The sequence below is a fragment of the Nicotiana tabacum genome, chromosome 11 (assembly GCF_000715075.1).
Source record: "Nicotiana tabacum cultivar K326 chromosome 11, ASM71507v2, whole genome shotgun sequence".
Taxonomy (NCBI): Eukaryota; Viridiplantae; Streptophyta; class Magnoliopsida; order Solanales; family Solanaceae; genus Nicotiana; species Nicotiana tabacum.
This window is the reverse complement of record NC_134090.1, coordinates 167,781,945-167,806,378: the sequence shown is the minus strand read 5'-3', so window position 1 is coordinate 167,806,378 and position 24,434 is coordinate 167,781,945. Positions and strand designations below refer to the sequence as shown.

The following is a 24,434-nucleotide window of genomic DNA, read 5'->3' as shown; positions in this document are numbered from 1 at the left end:
AATGCCCCATACTTCAAGGTTTGTCGGGGTGTAGACTTGCCGAAACTTTAAGATGAGACTTGAAGTACTCGACCATCGCAACAAATGGTTTTGAAACTTGGAGTTTTCAATTTACAGGAGGAAGAGATGAAGCGCAGAATTGGTCCCACTGGGTGTGCCAATTTGGTTGCAACTAATTTTCAACATATGAAAAGTAAACTGCAATCACAAAATAAGAGAAAAATATTTTTACTAATCAATTGTGAGTACAATTCTGTTTCTCCCTTGATTCTTCTCTCCTGATTATCTCCGTGATTCGAGGGTTGAAGCCACGTATTTTTTGAATGTAGGATGATATAGACCTCCTGGGATGTATTTGATCTCCAGCTTCTTGAACTATTTGATTATCAAGAAGTATCCGATCATATTTTGATCTCTCTGTGAATATCCCAAGAGTTTATGGGATTTTGAGACACCTCTTCATGGGAATATGTATCCCTTTATATAGGTGTGAGTTAGGGTTTAGGGTAGAGTAACCTCCAAAAAACCCTAATAGACTCCTAGGATTTCAAGAGTCTTGTAGTATCTAAAATTTAGGATTTGACTTGATCCCTTAAAATTTTGATGTCTACAGTCACATACTTCATTTCTAAAAAAATAAGTACATATGCTATACAACAATAAGAATAACAACATATCCAGTATATTCTCACATAGTGGGGTTTGGAGAGGGTAGTGTTTACGCAGACCTTACCCCTACCTTGTAAAGGTAGAGAAGCCGTTTCCAATAGACCATCAGCTTAGGCAAGTATAGGTACCACAATAATAACAAGAAAATAAGATGGGACAACATCGCAAATCCATGTAGAAGTAGCATACATAACAAGATAGTAAGATGATCGAAATGCAAAAAACGACAGGGATTCAAAGAAGCCTACTACTAACCAAATGCGAAAGTACGTATTAACACTACCGATATGAATAATCTAGACTACCTAACCTACTATCCTAATCTTTGACTTTCACACCTTCCTATCACAGGTCATGTCCTCGGTCAGCTGTATGCCTAATCACTTCACCCAACTCTTTTTCGGTCTATTTCTACCTCTCGTAAGGTCCTCCAATGTCAATCTCTCACACCTCCTTACCAGGGTGTCTATGCTTATCCTCCTCACATATCCAAACCATCTAAGTCATGCTTCCCGCATCTTGTTCTCAATAGGGACCACACCTATCTTGTCCCGAATAACTTTGTTCCTAATCCTATCTAACCCGGTGTGCTCGCACAGCCATCTCAACATTCTCATCTCTGCTACCTTCTTCTTCTAGACGTGAGAGCTCTTGACTAGCTAACACTCATATCCATACAACATAGCCGGTTGAACCACCACTCTATAAAACATACCTTTAAGTTTTGGTGGTACCTTCTTGTCACACAAAACACCGGAAGCAAGTCTTTATTTCATCCATCCCGCCCCAATACGATGTGTGACATCTTCATCAATCTCCCCATCCCTCTGTATAATAGACCCAAGGTACTTAAAACTTCCCCTCCTAGGGATGACTTGTGAATCCAGCCTCACCTCCCCTTCCACTCCCTGTGTAGAACCACTAAACTTACGCTCCAAGTATTCTGTCTTGGTTCTGCTTAGCTTGAAACCTTTAGACTCCAGGGTCTGTCTCCACACTTCTAACCTCGCATTAACACCGTCTCGCATCTCGTTAATCAAAAAAATATCGTCCACAAATAACATGCACCACGGCACCTCCCTTTGGATGTGGCAAGTTAGTACGCCATTGCCAGGTCAAACAAATAAGGGTTGAATGCCGACCCTTGATGCAACTCCATCATGACCGGAAAATGGTCCGAGACCCCTCTCACTATCCTCACTTAGGTCGTCGCTCCATCATATATGTCTTTAATCACCCTATTGTAGGCTACAGATATGCCTCTAGCCTCTAAACATCTCCACAGAACCTCCCTTGGGACTTTATCATAAGCCTTTTTTAAATCGATGAACACCATATGCAAATCCCTCTTCCTCTCCCTATATTGTTCCATCAATCTCCTAACAAGGTGAATGGCTTCCGTAGTCGAACGTTCCAGTATAAATCCAAACTGGTTCTCGGAAATAGACACCCTTCTCTTCACCCTTAGCTCCACCACCCTCTCCCACACCTTCATATTATGACTAAGCAGCTTAATACCCCGATAGTTGTTGCAATTTTGGATATCACCCTTATTCTTGTACAAAGGAACCATCGTGCTCCATCTCCACTCTTCGGACATTTTTTTCGTCTTAAAAATGACATTAAATAACCTAGTAAGCCACTCCAAGCCCGTCTTGCCCACACTCTTCCAAAACTCCATCGGGATTTCATCTGGCCCGGTCACTCTGCCCCTGCTCATCTTAAGCATAGCCTCTATAACCTCCTCAAATCTAATTCGCCTACAATACCCAAAGTCACAAGACTCTCGGAAGATCCAAAATCACCCAAAATAATGTCTTTGTCCCCCTCTGATCGAGGACAACGTAACCCTGTACTACTACAAAGTAGCAAGAGAGGTCGAAACAACTTTTACCCGAGAAGGTCGGCATCGATTTCCACAAGAAGCTAGAGATTGGAGTTGAGTTTCTATCTAAATTGGTGTTGCGTAATTGTTCTTAATTGCACTTCTAAACATTTTTGGTTTTGATTTTACTTCTAATTTTATACTATTAAGATGCTAAATTAGGCTACGTAAAGCTAGGATTAAACTATTGAAAGTTGTTCAAATAGATAAAAGGCACTAGGGTAGTGACTTTCTCCTAGGTTGTTAATTGACGGATTCTCGAGTCTAAGGCTAGATTATCACATTTGGGGAGTATGATATAACCATTGCACGATTCTACTCACTCTATAGCTCTCGGTAGTTTGAGTGATTTTTCCCTTTGACTTTCTCAAGGCCAATTAGGTATGCCAAATTTGTGCAAGCAATTGAAGTTCAAGTCGGGTATTACTATCTCTAAGTTTAACCCTTTAATTGGGGCTATCAATCTCTTGAATATGCCCCAATTCCTTGTTGGATCAATTTCATAGACTTAGGCTCTCTTTTTCAAGAAGAGCCAAACTCAACTAGGCATAAACTAGTGTTTGCAACCATTAATTCAACATTAAAACCCTAAATTAGTCCAAATATCAAACACTCATAGACAATAAAGTATTAAAACACAAGACCCATCAATTACCTAAACTAGGGTTGAGCCACAACCCTAGCTAATGGGTCTAGCTACTCATGATTATGGAAGAAAACAAAGAAATAGATGAAGAAAAGCCCATAATAATTAATTACTAGATAAAACTTGAAGGTTCAATGATGAAATTAAACTAAAATTACTCAAAATGGAAAAGAAGAAGTGTTCACGAGTGCAACTCTGTCTCAAAATACAACTAATGACCTAAAAATGGGAAAAGAAACTATTTATACTAGGCTGAAAATTCTGGACAAAAATACCCTGGGGGGCTAGTGCGGACCGCACAAAATCGAGTGCGGCCACACTAAGGCTCTTGGCTGACTAATCTACTTTCTAAAGTTGGCCACCACAGACCGCACAAAATGCACCGCGGCCGCGGTGGCTTCTATTGCGGTCCGCACAAAATGGACCGCGGACCGCATTGGACATCATCCTCCAACTTGGCAACTCTCTGATCTTGAGCTCTGCGGACCCCACAAAGTCAAGTGCGCTGCAATGGAATCAATGCGGTCCGCACAAAATACTTTGCGGCCGCATTGCTTGGTTGCCTGAAAGGCCTGCTCTATGAACTTCATCTTTGCGGACTGCATAAAATGGTGTGCGGACGCACTAGCCCTGTTTGACTGAGCTTGGCCTTGGCCTTGGTACTTGTGCATGTTTCACTCCTTTTTGAGCTGGTTTTTAACAAATTGTTACCTTGTTGATCAAACCCCGTAATCAAGTACAACATGTGAGCCTTTGAGACTATTTTGTACACATTTTTAATTAAAACTTAAGCAAGAAGGAGTGTAAAATGCATCATAATCCCTAGTTATCACCCTCCTCGTTCAAGAGACTATGGAAGTAAGTCTGCCGTCTTCGACGGATATGCGCCTCATCCAACAAAACTCTATCTTCTTCGTCCTTGATGCACTTCACTTTGTCCAAGTTACGGACCTTTCTCTCTCACCTTGGCTAGCTTAAACAGCATCTTATCCCCGTATTACTCGCTTCCTTCCTAGTTAAATTGATTACTCGCTTCCTTCCTAGTTAAATTGATTATTTTTGCATATTCAAATGATGATAGATCATTTTACTTTATATACTACATTTTATGAGGCACTTTTCCGTATTACTCTATTTTTTTTTAAAAAAAAAAGACATGCTTTATATGACACATTTTTTGCATATATAGAAATTATTTAACTTTATATTGTGATTTTATTCTTAGTGATATACTTTTATAGCTATGAAATTTTATATGATATATTTTAAATCATATATTATAAAAAAATCTTTTTTAAGTTTATTGTCAAATCAAGGTTCCAATATTTAGACGGAAATTTGAAGGTAAGTACATATATATGGTTTGCACACAGGCAAAATAAGAGTGCGTAAGTGCGGCTAAGTGGAGGAATTTTCAAATTTTCTATCCTTTCGGGCAATCTTTCTCTTATTTTATCATAATATTATTTTATTCTTCAACGTCGTTATTATTATCTCCTAGTATCCAATAGTTGAATAGTAAAATGTGATTCTAAGGAAAGTAATTGAAGCAAAATAATTTTTTTAAGTACCTTTATAAAAACTCTTTTTAGTAACAATTGCAATTCATCTTTGAGACACAATTTTTTAAGGAACTTTTTGAGAACTTTTGTAATATAATGTCCAAATGGTATAAAAACACTAAAAGGAGTAAAATAATGTTGAAGACAAATTCAACAGATGAAGATTGCGACATTTAGGCCTATCACAGAGATCGAAGTCTGTAACCAAATAATTTTTTAACAACATTTTTCGTTTATCCTTGTTAGGAGAAATTGTGAATAGTATCTCAAAAGAAAGTTGGGATTTTAACTCAAATAGTCAGTCATATTCATTATTTTTTTTATTCATAAATTATACACTACTTATAATATATATATATATATATATATATATATATATATATATATATATATATATATATTATATGCTTGCTATTTTAGTTTAAGTGGTTGGATGTAAAACTATTTAAATTAACTATTTTCAGTGTACGTGCGTTGTACGTATTACGGTGTTAAATAAGTTTATTAATAAAGAATTGTTCGTAACAAGAACGAACTATATATAATAGAATTGACGTCAAATAATATTACATATAATTAAATGGAATGGGAAGATGAGTGTTAAAAAGGTAGTTCAAAATAATTGAATATTTTATAAATTTACACTTAAAAATCTCAATATTCTCTAAATCACATAATCGGAAGTATTTTTGTAAGTCAGTTAAAATTTGTTGAAAAGTCTTTTCAGCTATGATATGCAGTTCGTGATACCGATTTCCCCTTGCTTAATTACTTGGTCAAAGAGCTTTCTCCAAACAGGTGAACTGAACAAAGTACTAAGAAAGATTTTTAACTTTCAACTTCAAATCATAGTCACGAGGTTTAAAAAAATTAAACCAATTTTATAATAGATAAAAAAATAGTTATTCACTCGTATTATCTATTAAAAAAAAACAACAACAATAACCTAGTAGAATCTCATTAATGGGGTCTGAGAAGGGTAGAGTTTACGTAGGCCTTACCCTTACCCCGGAGGGATAGAGAGGCTATTTCCAGGAGACTCTCGGCTATATTATCTACTAAAAACGGGTTGGATAATAGACTTTTTAAAAACGGGTCAAATATGGATAAGAACCATATTATCCACTTAGTAAATGGATAACCGGTGAGTATCTCTCAAAAGTGATCATATTCAAGAAGTCGTGGATAATATGAGTCGATTCGAATAATTTTTTATTTATCCGTATTAAATATAAGTCGATTTATCCATTTTGCATTATCCATTTTCGAAACACCCATATTTGGCCCGGCCCGCATATTTGCCACCCCTAATGATACATAAAAAGCAGAAAATGTCAAGAACTCGAGGGGTATAATCATTCTGATTTTCTCAAGACATTGAATGTCTTAAATACAATTATTTGCTAATGTTACAATAGGATTGGAATGTTCCAGTAGCTCAGTTCGTTAGAGAGTGATTTTGCCGAAGGTCCTGGGTTCGAGCCCTGCCACAGTCATTCGGGTCGTTGGTAAAATTCTGCTCACTTGAACTATGTGGTCACCTGTCACAATCGTCCAATTCTCGTATTACAGTACATTCGGAATCAACTGCAAACAACAATATCATGAAGGTTCAATAAGCTTAAAAATCAGAAAATTGGAAGTAAGTAACTCCATTTTATTTAAAAGCAAACTTTTGAAATATGAGAGGCACCTTGTCAATCTATTCAGTATTCACCAAGGTTGTTATACAAATAGCCGGCCACATTTAATATTTATTTTTTTAAGTTGGTATACATAAATTATACATGATTTATACATAATTATACATTCATGTTTAAGAGATCCGACGAACAGCTATTTAGGTTAATTCATTCTTAATACTATCCCTGTACTTGGTGATAGATATCTTGCACCAAAATAACCATTTACGGTGCTAGTTATCGAAACAGCATTAACAAAGTGTAAAATTTTACTATGATGCTTATAATGAGTACAGACTATCAGAAAATCAGGGGTAGAATTATTTTCATCTCCCGAAGATCTTGAATTATAATGGAATTAATCAGTAATTATTTGATACTCTCACTTAGTGTTAATATAATGGTCCCGTAATTGAGTTGGTTAGAGCCTTGGTCTTAGGAGCCGAAAGCCGTGGGTTCGAGCCCCGCGGGGACCTTTGACTCCTTGGTAAAAACTAGTCACTTGAATTATTGTGTTTTTTTTTTTGTTTTTTAAAACTTTTTGAGTTTGACAATAGAAAAGAGGTTAGAAAACTGAGAATGAGTCTATTATTTACAAGTAAATTTATAAGTCAATCAGTCAATATATTTAATCTTATCTTAGTCTTGGTTGTGTTTTCAAATTTACCTATAGGTAAAATTGGGTCATGACACAAAGAGTGTACCTTGTGTAGATAAAAGGACATTTCTCCAATTTCAATTGTAATGTCACTTGGAAGTCCTGATTTACAACGCCTGACAGAGTTTACGCATAAGTTTCATAAATTCACTGTTGATGTTAGCTTAATCAACTGAAAAAAAGACTTTCAACAAATTATTGGATAGTAAAAACTTATTATACCTTCCTTATTTACATTTCCTGGAAAAAAACTCTAGTAACTCTTGTTGGGTAAGTATATTAAATGCTTAAAAAAAGAGGATGAATGGGAAATGAAGGAAAATAAAATTTTAAGTTCCCGTTTGATGAAGGAACACTATTCCATATTGGAAGAGGAAGAGGTTTTTTTATGGGCATATAAGCAATTGCTCTTCTTCTAGCTCTTAAAGAGTTGAGAAGAAGGCAAGCCTCGCGTCGTCGTCGTCGCTCGCTCGGCTTCGGTTTCGGCTTCATTGTGTAACTGAAAATTAAACTTTCCTCTTCAATTCCCGGTTTATTATTGCATAAATAAGCCATTTATGGTATGACATTTATGCTACGGGCGTTTTGCATAAACAGCCATTTCTGAGTTCTCCTCCTTTCGTCTGCATACTTTTAACATCAAACAAAGCAACAGTAAGTGTGATTTGCTACCGAACTTTGTGTTCGCTGAAACACCAGGGTTTGAAATACCACTACACCAGTATGTAATTCGTTCTATCCCGGGAGGAAATAATCCATAACTTTGGGTACTAGGAGGGGATTAAATTCCTTAAGGAAACATTGTGAATTCAGTGGACTCGGATTAATTTTTGTTTCGTTTATATTTCTATTTATGTTATTTTATTTTTTTCAGAATTAATTTACAAATTACTAACAACTCTATCATGTCCAGCCTTTGAAACAGATATTGAAACTTCTCAGCTCTTCTTGTATTCGATAGTATATCTAATTTAGCCCTTACTTTGTACTTGTAGAACCACAAAAATGTATTGACACTTGTGTTTTTCTAAATATCTCCAAGTAGCTTGCTTTCCATGTATGATAGATCATAGCACCCCATATTGCTACCAAGACTTCCTTCTTCATCTTTTTCCACTTATCTGGAACAAAGTTCCGCAACACTGTGATATGCGGCACTCTCACCAGCTTGAAACATTAATGCCATATGGGAAATTGTTATCATTTCTTCTTCTTATTCAAAGGCCTTTTATTGTCTTGGCAATCTGTTTCTGGTTCTTTTTTCTTTCTCAAAGTTGGTCGTATCCTAGTTTGAAGCATATGTCCTTTTGGTATTGTTATATGCAGCCTCTGTATTTGTGAAGGACGATTGCCCATGGGGAAATTCTTGATGTCATATTGAAAACATTGTGCTAATTTTGCTATTTGAACATGGGGAGCACGTGGGTGTGGTGTTTTTCCTTTTGTTTGTGTTTCTTTTAGCTTTTACAACTTCTTTGTTTGTACGTTATGTAATCCCACTTGTAATTTTATATGTAGTAGACTCAGCTCCATACCCAGAAAAATAGTAAATTCTAGTTGCATACCATCCTCACCATTTTCCGGCAAAGGTGATTCCAACTTGTGCGGATCTAGAGTTGCAACTGGTGAGATGAGCTCCCTCTTTACTGGTACGAGCTGAATTGAAGTGTGTAAGAGTAGTCGAACTGAACTTCTTGATCTTAGCTGGGAGAAGGGCGTCAGTAGCAGTTCACCGAACTTAACGATGTCGGTGAAGCTCCAATAGTGTGACCCTTCACACTATCCACCTCCCTTACCTAACACTTCTCTTCTCTTATCATTCTTCAAGAATAAATCTGGCTCTTATTAAACACACTTAATAATTTTCACTGTATGGTAATAGAAGTCAAAGCAAAATTTAGTGAAAATATTAAATTTATTGTATTTCGTATTTCGTATTCTGTATTTCATATCCCTTATATTGCTGTTATTTATTATGCATTTTTATGGTACTAATATATCGGCTCCTGTTGCTTTTTTTTAGCCGAGGGTCTCCTGGAAAAAGTCTCTCTACCCTTCGGGGTAGGGGTAAGGTCTGCGTACATATTACCCTCCCCAGACCCCACTTGTAGGATTATACTGGGTCGTTGTTGTTGTTGTTGACATGATAATCTCTTGAATAGTAATAACGATTCTCTTTTGCTCTTTTATTATTCTTTTTTCCTATCAAAATTAGACGAAGGGGAGTATTGGTACTATCCAACCAAAAATTTCTAACTGCAAGGCTGCAGTATTACAACCTTTAGTAGCTTGAGATTTTTCTTTCCTTGGAGCTTCCCGGATATTATCAATCTCCTTGTGCAAAAATAAAAAAACTCCCAAGTCTTTTCACTTTCTTGTTAAATAAAATATCAATCTCACTAAAAACAAAAATAATATTACGGCATTATACTCGCATATTGCAAGAATAATTGCTTAAAACGATAACAACTTTGTCCTTGCATATATTTAAATGCATACATAGCTTTAAATCTAACGCCTTTCTTCTTTGAAGATGGACGAATGATAAAGCGTCACTATAATATCTCATGTTCTTTTAGAGAACTTTATAAAGAACTTAACTAATATAATAATTAGCAGATATTTTAAGTATTTTGAAATATAAAATTTTATTAAATATATTTAATTTCATCTTTGTCAGACCAATCTCTTTTATCGAGCACTTTTCTTCTCTTATCATTTCTTAAGAATAAATTGGTCGCTTACAAAAAATATATGTTGAATACTTAGGATGTATACGTGATAATCTTCTCCATCCAGAAATGGAAGTTAAAGCTAAACATATATTCATTGATTTGGGGTACATGCACAACATCGCAACAAGAAAAAACAAAGAAAGCAAATCCAAGCAACTTTTTATTTTCGTAATCGGTTGACATCAATAGTCCTAATAATCTCCACTAGCTCAAGTTCTTAAGGCCTCTTGTCTTTGTGTTTGATATGTTGAGGGAAAAAAATCATAAATTTCATAGTCAAATCTTGAATTATAATACCCGTAGGTGGTGTTATACCAAACCATTAAATACATGGCATATATCTTGAAATACACTCTTATCACCTAATCATAATTAATTAATACATATTCTTAAATCAATTTACGACTTAACTAGTATGATTTTGTGTAAACATCGGATTCGGATTAGTCTTTTAGCATTATTGTATATTACTAATATTTATTAGAATAAAATACAACATCTGTATTTGTCATGTTCAAAACAATCATATATCCTACGGATGAGAACATTTTTACGTTTACGAAGTGTGAGATTTTATCATGATACTTAGAGTATAGAATATCAAGAAATCAGGGGTAGAATCATTCTCACCTCTTGACGACCTTGAATTACAATGTAATTACTCATTTATATAATAATCTTACTTAGTGTTAAAGTAATGGTCCCGTAGCTCAGTTGGTTAGAGCGTTGGTCTTATGAGCCGAAGGTCGCGGGTTCGAGCCCCGCCGGGACCATTTCCTTGAATTGTCGTTCAATACATGAGTCTATAGCTGTTATAAAGTACAGATTATTCACTTTTGTAGGAGGACATCAAAGGTGAAATTTGATCAGTTATGAGTTTTGATGTGTCTGTCATTAGTGGCAATGCCAGAAATGTGACCTAAAACAGTTTTTGAACCACCTTTACAACCAGACTAAAATCTTCCCTTATGAACCCCCTTGCTTGAACCTAGCTCCGCCTTTGATCAAAGCTTCTAAATGGCAACTCATCCTTCTAGCCAGGGCCGTACGTAGAACTTTTTATAAGCGGTGTCGTATTACATAAATAAAATAAAAAAATAAGTAGTAGTAACAATTAATATCATTTTCCCATAAGCTGAAGAGCCTTGACCCGATGGTTTAGTTGAATATTATTGCAAAGGGAATGTTCAGGTCTAGCCTCGAACCCACGACCTTTACAAGCCAAAATATGAGCTTGGCCAATGGACCAAGAAGTATTCTTTGCAAGGAAGCGATCGGATGACTTCCTCCCATGTGTGTTCGCCCCTGCTTCTAGCTGCGGCTTTCATCTAGGCTAGGCAAATGGTAGTTTCTAGTTGTGTATAAAAGAAAAAATAACACATGATCAGATGGTACCGATCATATATGGCTTTCGTTGTAGGATCCTTTTTGTAGCGACAACTTCTTATCCGACGTTGTACACCTAAAAACCAGAGGGAAATCCGCCCTTCCTTGGATCACTTACAGCTACAAGCTCCCCCAACTTTGATGACTTGAATTCTTGAACAACAAACTGACAAATTGTCCCTCCGGCGATACTTTGCAGTACATGGCCTTTCTTTTGAAGAGCAGCCCTTGTTGTTGCTGGAATTTCAATGTGGTCACCTGTCACAATTGTCCAATTCTCATATTGTAGTACATTCGGAATCAACTGCAAACAACAATATTATGAAGGTTCAATAAGCTTGAAAATCAGAAAATTAGAAGTAACTAACTCCATTTCATGTAAAAGCAAACTTGTGAGAGGCATCTTGTCAATCTATTCACCAAAATTGAGAATACAGTCAAATATCTATATGGCAACCTCGTTTGTTTCGATATTTTTTGGTTGTTATAGTGAGGTGCTGTTATAGAGGACATATATTATATCATAATATAATAATCCGTTCCGAGAAAAACTCGGTTTTTATAGTGAATGGCTGTTATATAGGAATGTTGTTATAGATAGGCCTGACTGTACATTAATATAATCTTTCAAAGGCTCTGTATCATATATTTTCTCTTGCCTTCTGTGTCATTTATCGCACGTTTTGGATTATTGCAATGATAATAACAATTGGCTATTATAATATAAGCACCTGATGGTAAGATCTTGGAGCCATTACAGAAGAGAAGGGATCCATTCCCCTTGCAAAGTGATTCAGAAAAACCTCAGTTGTACCAGCAATAATCATTGCTCCTCCACTTGCACCAATAACCGCTCTTAGTTGTTCACCCTGTTATTACAAATAAGGTTCAACAAAATCCCCTATTTTAAAGTATGTTCGTCTCTGAGTTAAAGGGCAACCAGGTGCACTAAGCTCTCGTTATGTTCGTCAATGAGTTAACCTTGTTAAAACTCGGACAAAACCTGAATCTTTACCTTGAGAAAAATAGTAGGTGTCATTGATGACAATGGCCTTTTGCCCGGACGGATAAAATTTGCAGGTGCTGGTGGTGGAACATTTTCGGAACGTTTTTCAGGAATCGAGAAGTCATCCATTTCATTATTAAGAACTATCCCTGTACTTGGTGATAGATATTTTGCACCAAAGTAAGCATTTACGGTACTAGTCATCGAAACAGCATTTCGATCACTGTCCACAATGGACATGTGGCTGGTACCATGATCATGGATTTGATTCCACCTATTTGAGATCAAAGGTTTGTCAAAATTGTTACATTTGAATATACCACTCACTCTAGCAAAAAACAATACAAGTTTTCCTGATACAGGATTTCAAGATATCATAATATAAATAAGGTAAAAGAGAGAGTATATATCAAGTCTTAGTTAAAGTTGCTTACTTGCCACCATAGTGATTGGGACTGAAAGTCATGTTGTCATATATGGTTTTCTTCAACTGTTTTGCAAATTCAGTTGACAGCATATCGTCTATGACGCTTTTAATGTTAATGAAATCTGGATCGCCGAGGTTCATCCTCAGTGCAAATGCATGTTTCAGCGCTTCGATTTGTCGATGAATTAGAAGGGAGCTTGGACCTTCCATGGGAATTCCATATTGTGCAAGAATGTTCAGTATCTGAGGAAGACAAATAAAGGCATTTCTTCAAAAGTGGTAACATAGTGATGATTAAGGATGTTTAGCCCAACCCCCGTCGTCAGTCCCACTCCCGTGACTCACCTCCCTCACCCTCGGCCCACCATCCAATCCCACCCGCCTGCCTCCCCCCCCCCCCCTACCGCCGACCCCTCGACCCCCACCTCGGACTCCGACCCCTGACCTCGGACCCTGGATCCTAAACCCTAAACACCGAAATCGAATTCGAAATCCCGACCACCAACCCCTCGGACCCCGAGCCCCAATAACCGAAAATCACCCCCAGACCCCCTGATCCCTGAACAGCAGACATTGAACTCAAACCCGAAACCCCGACCACTGACCCCGAACCCTAAACCTCAAATGTCAACCCCCTCATCCCACCCACCCTCGACCCCATAGTGTTTTCCTAGATTATATATAAATGCGCTTCGGACAATATTTTCTGCTTACTTATAAAACACCAGAAAATTAGTTAGAAAATCCCTTATTTTCCACGATATTCTCCGTGAAAAGCATTTTCTTCTGTACCAAACACACCCTAAAGGAACTAATCAAAGAGATATACTTACTAGCACCATTGAAGCACCTCCTGCTGAAGGAGGTGGCATACCAAGTATCTTAAATCCCATGACATCTGCAGAGATAGGTTCTCTTATTCTAACTTGATACTGCTGCAAGTCTTTCATTGTTAATATGCCTCCGGATTTTGTTATATCTTTGATCAATTTAACCCCAATAGATCCATTGTAAAATGGCCTAATTCCAAATGCGGAAAGCGCTCTAAGTGTTTTCGCTAGCTGTTTGTTATAACATATATCTCCTATCTGCAAAAGGCTGCCATTTGATGTGAACAAGTCGCCAAGTCCCTTGTCGGACATAATATCTGATTCACTTTTGGACATTTGCATGTGAAGATATGGTGAAATCTTGAAACCGCTATGAGCTAGATGTGCAGCTGGCCTCACAAGCCTTCTCCATGAAAGCTTTCCATATTGCTTCCACGCTTTGTAAAGACCAGCAATTTCTCCTGGAACTCCTATTGAAAGAACTCCGCTAGCTTTTAGAGCAGCATTTCCTGCGTACATATTCTGAACAAGAAAGATATGACTCGGCTTGCAAGAATTCTACCATCTACATATATTTCGTCGAGTTTGTAAGAACTAGAAACAATATGCTAACTAGTGCAATCAACATAATATTGGTGGTTAAGCAGCAAAACTTCCATATTTATATGAAGTGCAAACTGAAGCAGTACATTCTTTTATCGGCTTTTCCTAATATTCCTGTCAAGGATATCACTGATAAAGAAGCACAATTCACCAAATTAACTCCTCATCTCAACTGTCTTATATCCTTTCCAGTTTTAGCATTGGTGCACTACCATCTGCTCTTCTAACTTAATACATCTATTTAAGATTGTCAATTTTGTTTCTACCAGAGTATGTATGTATACATGTTTGCTCAACATATCAAGTAATACGGGACTAAAACAAAGTGTTAATTTGTAGTCTTATAGATATGAGACCGTCAGATATTTGATTTGATTTCCTAGTGGATTTCAACCTAGGTTTAAACATGTCAGGCTAAACCAGCCCAAAGATAATGTCCGCTTTGAGCCAAACCTGCACGTTTTTCCTCAAGAAAGCCTCACCCCATTAAGCGATTTCTACACCTTATATGTAGCTTCTCAATCTTTTCAGCTATCAATGTGGGACTTTGTTCACACACCCAGGGACACAGTTGAAGACAAGCTATTAAATTGAGTATTGAATTGTCAATCTATGCAATCAAAAGACTCCAATAGTTCAAATACCTCAGAGGCTTTCTTGGGAGCAGTTTCTCTCATATCAAAGGCTTGAGCCTTTCCATCTGCTGTTCTTATTAGCATGAATGCACCTCCACCTATGCCACTAGACGCCGGACTAACAACTCCCAAGCAAAGAGCTGCAGCCACTGCTGCATCCACAGCATGGCCTCCTTCTCGTAGAACATCTCTTCCAATCGTCGAGCATCGTCCATCATCAGTGGCAACAGCTCCATGGCGCGCCTTTATTATCTCGCGTCTATCATATGCTAAACTAGTACTTGTTCTTGTGCTCAACAATAGAAATGCCAAAAGAAGCAGAAATCCAGAGCAAGGCCACTTTGACAACAACAAAGCTGTAAAAGAGTTACGGTTGTACTAAAGTCCTTAGATTTCATAACCAATAATCAGGAAAGAGGAAAATTCAATAAATTACAACAACAACAACAACAAACTCAGCGAATTCCCACAATTGAGGTATGGGGAGGGTAAGATGTACGCAGCCTTACCCCTCCCTCTACTCTGGAAGAGCAGAGATGCTGTTTCTGATAGACCGTCCGCAAAATGAGGGAGGAAAATTCAATAAATTGGTTTCATGTTATCTGATATCTAATTATTTGTTGCTTTTGACATTAAACAAAGCAGTAAAAGTAAATCCTCAATTTTCATAACCAGAAAACCTGGAAAGAAGAAAATGCAACTAAATTGAGTTCAATCTTTGTTTTTGAGTTCTTCTTAAATATTGCTAATTTTTCTGGTTTCTTTTTTCCTTTTCAATACAGAAACCTGCATTTCAAGAAAACCAAATGACAGAACTTGAACTCTACACTATAGTAATTTATTTCAAAATTAAGGAGCTCTGTGTTTTTCTAATATAAGAAAAGGAATATTGCGAAACGCATTAAAGAAATCAACATTTATTTATTTCCTAGTAATTCTGTAATCAAAAGCACAATGTAGAATATAGAGGTGAAAAGGGTTCTAATCCCAAGGCGAATTGCTTATGATTGAACACATTTCTTGAAGTTGATATGGATAAGAACTGAAAATACTGATGCACAAAACAAAACAAAAAAATAAAAAATAATTAAAAAATAAACAAAATAAAAGAATGAAATAAACTGCAACAAGTTTGACCATCCAACCTCTAACATTACCATTTACCATTGTACAAAATGTTGAGTTTAATCTTTATACATTAATAACAATAATAAATCCAGTGTACGCACAATTGGGTTCTGGGCAGATTACCACTGGTTTTAAGAAGAGAGAGGCTTTTACCGAGAGACCCTCGACTCAAGAAATATAAAATTTATACTGTATCATCCACAAATGATATTTAAGTGTAGTCATTTATAGTGGGATTAGTAATATAAGAAATAAGGCAGCTTATTTGCAATAACAGATTAAAATACACAGTTAATATAATTAAAATATAAATTGTAATAGTATCACTTACTAATGATGAACATCATTTACAACTGAGGAATTTTCCCAGGATAGAGGGATCAATACTGCTTTGAAATTTGAAATTCAACTAAAGCTGGCAAAAAGAGAGAAGAATAATGGCCAATGCCAAAGACGGCAAAAAGAATTTTAGTGTACTTAATAATCAATGAGCCGCCCATTTGTGGCTTATTGTAACTCTTTTGACGCGTGCTTTCATTTTTATCATTCTATTATCCTTTAGAAGTGGAGACCACTTAAATACATCAATCTTTAATTAATTTAAAAGGACTAAAATATCATCCAGGCTAAGACTGTGTGCAATAGATCTTTCTGTACGGTTCTTTCTCGGATCTTATATATAGCGGGAACTTAATGCACCGTGATGTCCTTTAAGGACTAAAATAGCATATTTGATTTAATTGTAGGTCAAATGTGCTATCATGAATAGGACAAGGACTAAAATAAGAATATAACAATAACTCAAGAATATGAATAAGATCACGACTCTTGATAGAAGGGTGTGGAAGTCGAACATTAGGGTAGAAGGTTAGTAGGTAGTCGAGAATGCTATATAATTTATTTTTTTGGTAATTAGAATGCTATATAATTGATGTTCTAATAAATAAAAGATCATGTAGTATTTATTTTGTTTTGCAAAGAATGGCATGCATTCCTATTCTTAAAAAGAGAAAAAAAATAAAAAGAATAGTCCAGTTTAGCTACTAACAAGTGGTCCCACGGAGAGGAATTGATCAACTAACTGGAAAACACAGAATCCGAAACCAAAATGGTCATTTTGGACTCAAATTACGTTTCTATAGTTTTAAAAAAAAAAATTGTTACTTTTCTACCTAAAACGTAATATAATACTGTACTTTAGTTTAACGGAATTTGAGCCATTAAAGTAAAGCGCAATATAATATTGCATTTTACTAAAGCACGGTATTATACTGTGTTTTACTTCTTTTTTGGGCCCACAAATCTGGGTTCTGCGGTTAACTGACATAACAATAACTCAAATATATAAAATGCTTTATAATACTGCGTTTTACTAAAGCGCATTATTATACTACATTTTACTTCATTTTTAGGCCCACCAATAAGTGTTCTACGGTTAACTGCCATAACAATAATTCAAATATATAAATCGCATTATTATACTGCATTTTACATAAAAAAAATTCTGCACCCAAATCTAGGACTTGCCTTATTTAAAGGCGTTAGGATTTTATGAAAATTCATTCAAACCTTTCCTTCAAACTTCCGTTCATATTCTTTTTTTGTTATTAAGCATTTTTTATAATGTCTGAAGAGCCAAAAATAAGAGTTTCATTATATTGGGGGAGGGGGTGAGGTTGTAATGGAGAATAACTCTGTGAGGTATAGTTCACCTCCACAGTGTCATATTAAATTGTCGCTTACAATGGAGTACGATAAATTGGTATCGTTGTTATGTAAAAAAATGAGTGTGAGGAAACGTTCGGTGAACCTTAAAGTAACCGGTAGATTTCCGTATTCTGTGACTCCGTAGGGGTTTTCTTATTATTCTGAGTTTAACATCAAAGATGATGATACTCTTAGAGATTTTTTGCGGATTCCGGATGAATACAGGGAATTTATTGTAATAAAATTGTTGGAAATATATGTCAAGGTTGAAGACGTTCCCAATAATGAGGGTGTGCATAGTAGGGATAACCCCTAGTCATCGGGTGGTTATTCTAGAGTAATTTTTGCCGGACAGATTCCTGATGAAAGAGCTTGCCTTGATTTAAACTTATCACCACCGGCGAATGAGCAGCGAGGAAATAATTTTTCGACTTTATATAATCTACAAGACGACTTGTAAACTTCAATTTTTCTACGCTTTAGCGATGTTTATTTTATGGTTGAATTGGATTTGTATTAACACTTATATTTTTCATAGGGGGTACCATCCGGATATAAATTTTACAAGTTATGACCCCGCTTCTAGTTGGAATATGCATAATTCTGGCGTGTTGGACCACGGTGGTCCATCCAGGAGTCGTGACCAACAAGAAATGTCTATCATGGAACGTCAACATAGTACGACTTGTAAGTAAAGTGATATAGCTATAGGTAAAGTATTTATCAAGTTGAGTAGCTTATCATTTTGTTCTTTTTGTCCAGTGAAAACGAGCAACTTGATGTTCCTGACCTCACATAGTTGCCCATAGACGACGTATTGACTCGTGATTTGGCAAATACGCAAAGTCAGGAAGATGATAGTGATTATGAAAACAATGCCGATGAGTCTGGAGATGACACAACCTTCCCTAATGAGGGTGATGAGGAGGAGGAAGTGAATGTCGAACCTGAGCTGACGAGGGAGCATGCTCATCCACCTCCCATTAGACTAAGAGTGTACGAGTCACACGTGTCGTTTCATGAGCGGAATATTCCCCACCTTGATAATTTGCCAAGTATGCCAAACGTGGATGCCCTCACAAGACGAATTTCGGTCAGCAATGTGGGATGAGTCTAGACCAGCAGTGCTTGCAAAGGGCATGTATTTCCTCGATAAAGCTCGCCTAATCAGGAATGTAAAAATCTACAGCATAAGAGAGTGTCGTGAGATGACGGTAAGGGAGTCAACTACGGAGGTATACAAGACTATATGTCGCAAAGGCTTTATGGGTTTTCACTGGATGTTGCGTGCCAGCAAGAAGAAATCAGGGTTGTGGAAAGTGGGTAAATATATTAGCACCCACAGATGTGAAATGGACACATTCAATGAGAATCACTTCAACTTGGATGTATACTTGATTTCTCTTGTCTTGATTCCATACTTGGAAGTGTCCAATAGGTTCAAGATTAAAGAGTGTATTACAGTCATCCACCAAGAGTATGGGTGTACTATAACCAAAAGAAAGGCATATCTCAGACACAAACGTGCTTTTGAAATTATTTATAGTGACTGGGATAAGTCATTTTCATCTCTACCCAGGTACATGGCCACACTGTAACACTTTAACCCTGGGACTGTTGTTGAATGGAGGCATGAGCGGAGCCCGGACAGACCCGAATATATTTTCAACTATGTGTTCAGGTCATTTAAACCAGCAATTGATGGTTTTGTGCATTGTCGTCCGGTAATTTCCATAGACGGTACTCATGTCTATGGAAAGTATGATATTAAGTTTTTGATCGCAGTTGCAGTAGATGCCAATGAACAAATATTTTTACTAGCTTTTGCCATTTGTGCCAATGAAAGCGGAGAGACGTGGACGCTTTTTATGAACCACTTGAAGCAGCACGTTATCCAACAGAGTTCAGGTATTTGTCTAATATCTGATCGACATGGTAGTATTTTAAGTTCTGTACGGCATTTACCTGAATGGCAGGAACCCTATGCATACCACAGTTACTGTGTGAGCACCTGAAGACCAATTTCCAGAAGAAATATCACAACAAGGCCTTGCATGATTTAATGTGGATGGATGCAACTGAGTGTCACACCTCCTTTTTTAGCTACGTCCCCGAAAGGGGATGTATAAAGGAGTTTTTCCAATTAAAGGACAAACGAAACAGGATTTATTTAAAAGATTCAGAGTCGTCACTTGGGAGATTTAGGGTGTCCCAAGTCACCGGTTGAATCCCGAATCGAGGAAAATATGACTCTGTAATACAGTCCGCGAACCAGAAATCCGAGTAAGGAATTCTGTTAACCCGAGAGAAGGTGTTAGGTATTTCCGAGTTCCGTGGTTCTAGCACGGTCGCTCAACTGTTATATTTAGCTAAATTATCTGATTTTGGAACACTTTTAAACCTATGTGCATTTTAACTTTTTAGCCGCCTATAATTAATTTTAAGAAAAATTCAACGTCACATAAAACATGTTTCGAACCGCATCACATAAATGCACTCGCAGCCCGCAACGCATTTTATCTAACATTGTTGAGATTTGGATTCGGGTCACATAAATGTGCACCCGAGCCCTTTTATCTAATTTGATGTAGTTCAGTTGATGAATAACAACCCAATTTCTATACTGGAACAAAATCATGTTTAGCTATAACCAATTCGAGTAAACACGAGCAGATAACCGAGCGAACAAATTCAAAACCACGGAGATCAACTGCACAAACAATAGAATCATATCACCGGGCAAACAATTAACATTAAGCTAGAGTAAAATGAACAATAGTCTCAAATTCCAAAAAAAAGATTTCATGTGAATGTGAGATATTAGGCTAAGGTATATGAACAAATCAATTCACACATATGCACAGCCTTAAATATCTCACAAATAAACGAAATTCCAACTCAGTTCAACATTTGCCAAATTGTCGATCGAAATGCATACAAAGGAACACTTGAATTATGAACCCCACTCTAACCAAAACGGGATGAACAGTCGTCATCATTCTCAATCATAAAAGGTAAAAACACAATCAGAAATTTAAGAAACAAAGTAAAAGACGGACCTTAACATGATGTCCTCTTCGATTATAGTAATAATGTGTGAATAAGAGCTAAAGCCGGAACTTGGCTGGAAAACCTCGTCGTCATCCTCGAACCTAAATGATGCCACTACCACAACAATGGAGACACTGGAGCAACAGTCGATGCAACACACACGAAGAACTGCCAGAGAACTAACTCCGGCCAAACTCGACGCAAGACGTCACAAAATCCAGGTCTTGAAAGATCTACACCCATCCGACATGGAAGTAAAACTCACGGGAACAATGGTGATGAAACGTGGACTATTTTCTACTCGTTCATCATCGACGATGTGACTTCGACGATACAAAAGCAGTAGAGGGTGGAATAGTAGCAGTGTGTGTATGTGCTCGCCGGTTTTAATGGTAGTCGCTAGCGAAAGGTCCGGCGATGGGTCTTGGAGAGGGGTTGCTGGATGTTTTCCAACGAGGGGCCACTGGTGGCGTCGTGCGTCTGGTATTCGATGGAGGTGGAGTTATGGGTCGTGAAGAAGAAGACGATGCAGGCAGGGAGGGTCTTGTAGGTGTCAAGGCTGCGCAGCCTTTTGCTGCTTTTCGTTCTTCTTCATGCGCAACTTTGCTGTTTTTTTTTCAGCCCTCTTCCTTCGTTATTCATGCGCAGCTTTGCTACTTTTTTCGTTCCTTTTCATTCAACTTTTTTGTTTTGTTTTTGTTTTTCAGCGTTTCATTTTCATGCGCAACCTTTGTTTCAGACCCCCTCCCTCCTCGTTAGGTGTTAGCTTGTTTATATATACAAAGGTCTAGGTTAGTTTTTGTAGGGTTTTTAGGTTAGTGGGTATGGGCCTAGGAATTATGGGCTTGGCAATTGTGGGCTAGGTCCAAAATTAGGCCTAAAAATGGGTTGCTCGAGCCCGAGCCCTATTCTTTCGCTGCGAACGAGATTAAAATACGAGCCCATTTATTAATTATTCCTACTAATTCAAATAATTATTAAAATAAAACTAACTATTAAAACAAATCTATTTTTGGTATTTTCAAATATCATATTAAAATAAAAATACGATACTATTTTTGTATTATTTTTTTTAAGATTAAAAATGATTACAAAACATTAATGAACCTATTTTTGTAATTTTTGTTTTCTTGTAATAAAATAAAGTAAAAGAGTCAAAATTACTTAAAATATCTATATTATGCCTAAATTAAATATTTACGCGCTAAAAATATGAAAAATCTTGGGGAGGGTCAAAAATCACATGTCTACAGTTGCCCCTCTTTGACTGGAAACATACAGAGTTTTCAGACAAAGACTGACTAGACAGGATTTTGACCCAACCCTTATTTGGAGAGACTAAAGCTAAGAGAGAAGGGAGTGTGACCGAGCCCTGGTATCTGAGCTGCCTACATATCCTTGGCTATAAAGGAATCAGGCCACGTGTAGTTCAGAGATGAGTGAGGTGATGGAGTATACCGAGGTGGAGAGCCGGTCGAGGTGTTGTTCCGTCGAGGTTCCGGTTCGCAGTCCTGCTATTACATCAAAATCAAAACATGAAAAAGACTAGCTAAGTCTATCAACTACGAGTTATAAGATTCCTATCTATAAGTCTTCTGAAGCTTGATCTTGAGTCTTGAATGGTTCTTCATGCAGACTTTAGATTTGAACCTTGGCGCTTGCTAGTTGCAGGTGCTAGCTCGTTCTTCTTCAGATTTTCGGACCAATACCGGACATGTAGTGCTTGTGATTTCCACCATGTCTTAAGCAGTTCACATCTTTCATCAACTTCTGCATTTGGATTCACTTCTTGCCTTTCCATCTTTTTCTTTATTGTGACTAACTTCTGTTGATAACCTCGGACTGTTGACTCGCATTCTTGTCGCGATATTCTTTGGTTGCTGTCTTGAATTGCAATCTGAGATGATTTTCCTTTTCTTCAAGTAGACGCCTGATTGTTGAACTCGAACCGTCTTCTCTTATTACTTGACACTATTTCCCCTTGCACCTTGAACCATTTTCTCCTGAAACTTGAACTGTCTTCCTTCGAAACTGCTTTCCCTTGAAACTCGAGTTGTCTTCCTTCGACACTGCTTTCCCTAGAAACTTGAGTTGTTTCCCCTTGTTCTCCAGGTGGGCGCCTGATTACAACAAAATAGATAAAACAAAGAAATTTTCTGCCCCAGTTTGCACTAGGAAGATTTGTGGGTTGTTAGCAAAATTGTAAACCACTTGTATTATTGATGCAATAACAACAACAACAACAACGAACCAGTATAATCCCACAAGTGGGGTCTGGGGAGGGTAATATGTACGCAGACTTTACCTCTACCCCGAAGGGTAGAGAGGCTGTTTCCAGGAGACCCTCGGCTCAAAAAAGCAATAGGAGATGATATATTAGTACCATAGAAATGCGTAATAAAAATAACAACAATAACAACAACAATATATAAGAGATACGAAATATGGAATACAGGATACAAAATACGAAATACGAAATAGATGGCTGGTATAGTACAACTAGAAGGGAAAGCCCTGCATCAATAGACGACCAATGATATTCTTAGTCTAACTCCTAACTGGATAGTCTCCCTCTATTGCGTTGTAGAAATATTCAAACTCTCCCCTAACCTACAACCTTAATGCTCGACCTCCATAATTCCCTATCAAGGGCCATGTCCTCAGTAATCCTAAGTCGCGCCATGTCCTGTCTGATCACCTCTCCCCAATACTTCTTAGGTCTTCCTCTACCTCTCTGCGTGCCCACTACAGCCAGTCGCTCACACCTCCTCACCGGTGCATCAGTGCTCCTCCTCTGAATGTGCCCGAACCATCTGAGTCTTACTTCCCGCATCTTGTCCTCCATGGGGGCCACACCCACCTTCTCTCGAATATCTTCATTCCTAATCTTATTCATCCTTGTATGCCCGCACATCCACCTCAACATCCTCATCTCTGCTACTTTCATCTTCCGGATGTGTGAGTTCTTTACCGGCCAACATTCAGTTCCATACAACATGGCAGGCCTAACCACTGCTCTATAAAACTTACCTTTTAGTAACGGTGGCACTTTCTTGTCACACAAGACTCCCGACGCTAACCTCCACTTCATCCACCCCACCCCTATACGGTGTGTGACATCCTCGTCAATCTCCCCGATCCCCTGCATAACCGATCCAAGGTACTTGAAACTACCTCTCTTGGGAATGACTTGAGAGTCAAGCCTCACTTCAACTCCCGCTTCCGTCGGCTCAACTCCAAATTTGCACTCGAGGTATTCCGTCTTCGTCCTACTCAACTTGAAACCTTTCGACTCAAGAGCATGTCTCCAAATCTCTAGCCTCTCGTTGACGCCGCCTCTTGTCTCGTCAATTAGAATAATGTCATCAGCAAATAGCATGCACCATGGAACCTCCCCTTGAATATGATGAGTCAGTGCATCCATTACCAGGGCAAATAGGAATGGGCTGAGCGCAGACCCTTGGTGCAACCCCGTAATAACTGGAAACTGTTCAGAGTCGCCTCCTACTGTCCTAACCCGAGTCTTAGCTCCCTCATACATGTCTTTAATCACCCTAATATAGTTACTCGGGACCCCTTTATCCTCTAAGCAGCTCCACAAGACCTTCCTAGGCACCTTATCGTACGCTTTCTCCAGATCAATAAACACCATGTGGAGATCCTTCTTCTTATCTCTGTACTGTTCCGCCATCCTCCTGATAAGGTGGATAGCTTCTGTGGTAGATCGTCCCGGCATGAACCCGAACTGGTTGTCTGAAATAGATACCGTCCTTCGCACTCTCATTTCTACCACTCTCTCCCAAACTTTCATGGTATGACTTAAT

General features: G+C 37.7%; 1 protein-coding gene and 1 non-coding gene across 5 annotated transcripts; one reads left to right on the top strand and one right to left on the bottom strand.

Annotated features, from left to right (window-relative positions):
- The first annotated feature begins 10,536 nt into the window (after positions 1 to 10,536).
- TRNAI-UAU (transfer RNA isoleucine (anticodon UAU)) lies at positions 10,537 to 10,610 on the top strand. The gene has a single exon. It is a non-coding gene; the product is annotated as a tRNA-Ile (tRNA).
- Positions 10,611 to 10,968: 358 nt separating this feature from the next.
- LOC107789318 (glutathione hydrolase 1) lies at positions 10,969 to 16,425 on the bottom strand. Of its 4 annotated transcripts, none has more exons than XM_016611094.2 (7): positions 16,184 to 16,425; positions 14,734 to 15,080; positions 13,490 to 14,008; positions 12,664 to 12,899; positions 12,239 to 12,503; positions 11,955 to 12,092; positions 10,969 to 11,527 (listed from the first exon to the last, which is right to left on the bottom strand). In XM_016611094.2, exons 1-7 carry the CDS (start codon positions 16,197 to 16,199, stop codon positions 11,300 to 11,302), a joined length of 1,749 nt encoding a protein of 582 aa, XP_016466580.1. In that variant the 5' UTR covers positions 16,200 to 16,425; the 3' UTR covers positions 10,969 to 11,299. The 4 variants fall into 4 exon arrangements, with proteins under 4 accessions (XP_016466580.1, XP_016466581.1, XP_075081803.1 ...); XM_016611095.2 differs by having other exon boundaries at positions 10,969 to 11,481; XM_075225702.1 differs by lacking the exon at positions 16,184 to 16,425 and adding an exon at positions 15,870 to 16,017 and having other exon boundaries at positions 10,969 to 11,481.
- Positions 16,426 to 24,434: the final 8,009 nt, after the last annotated feature.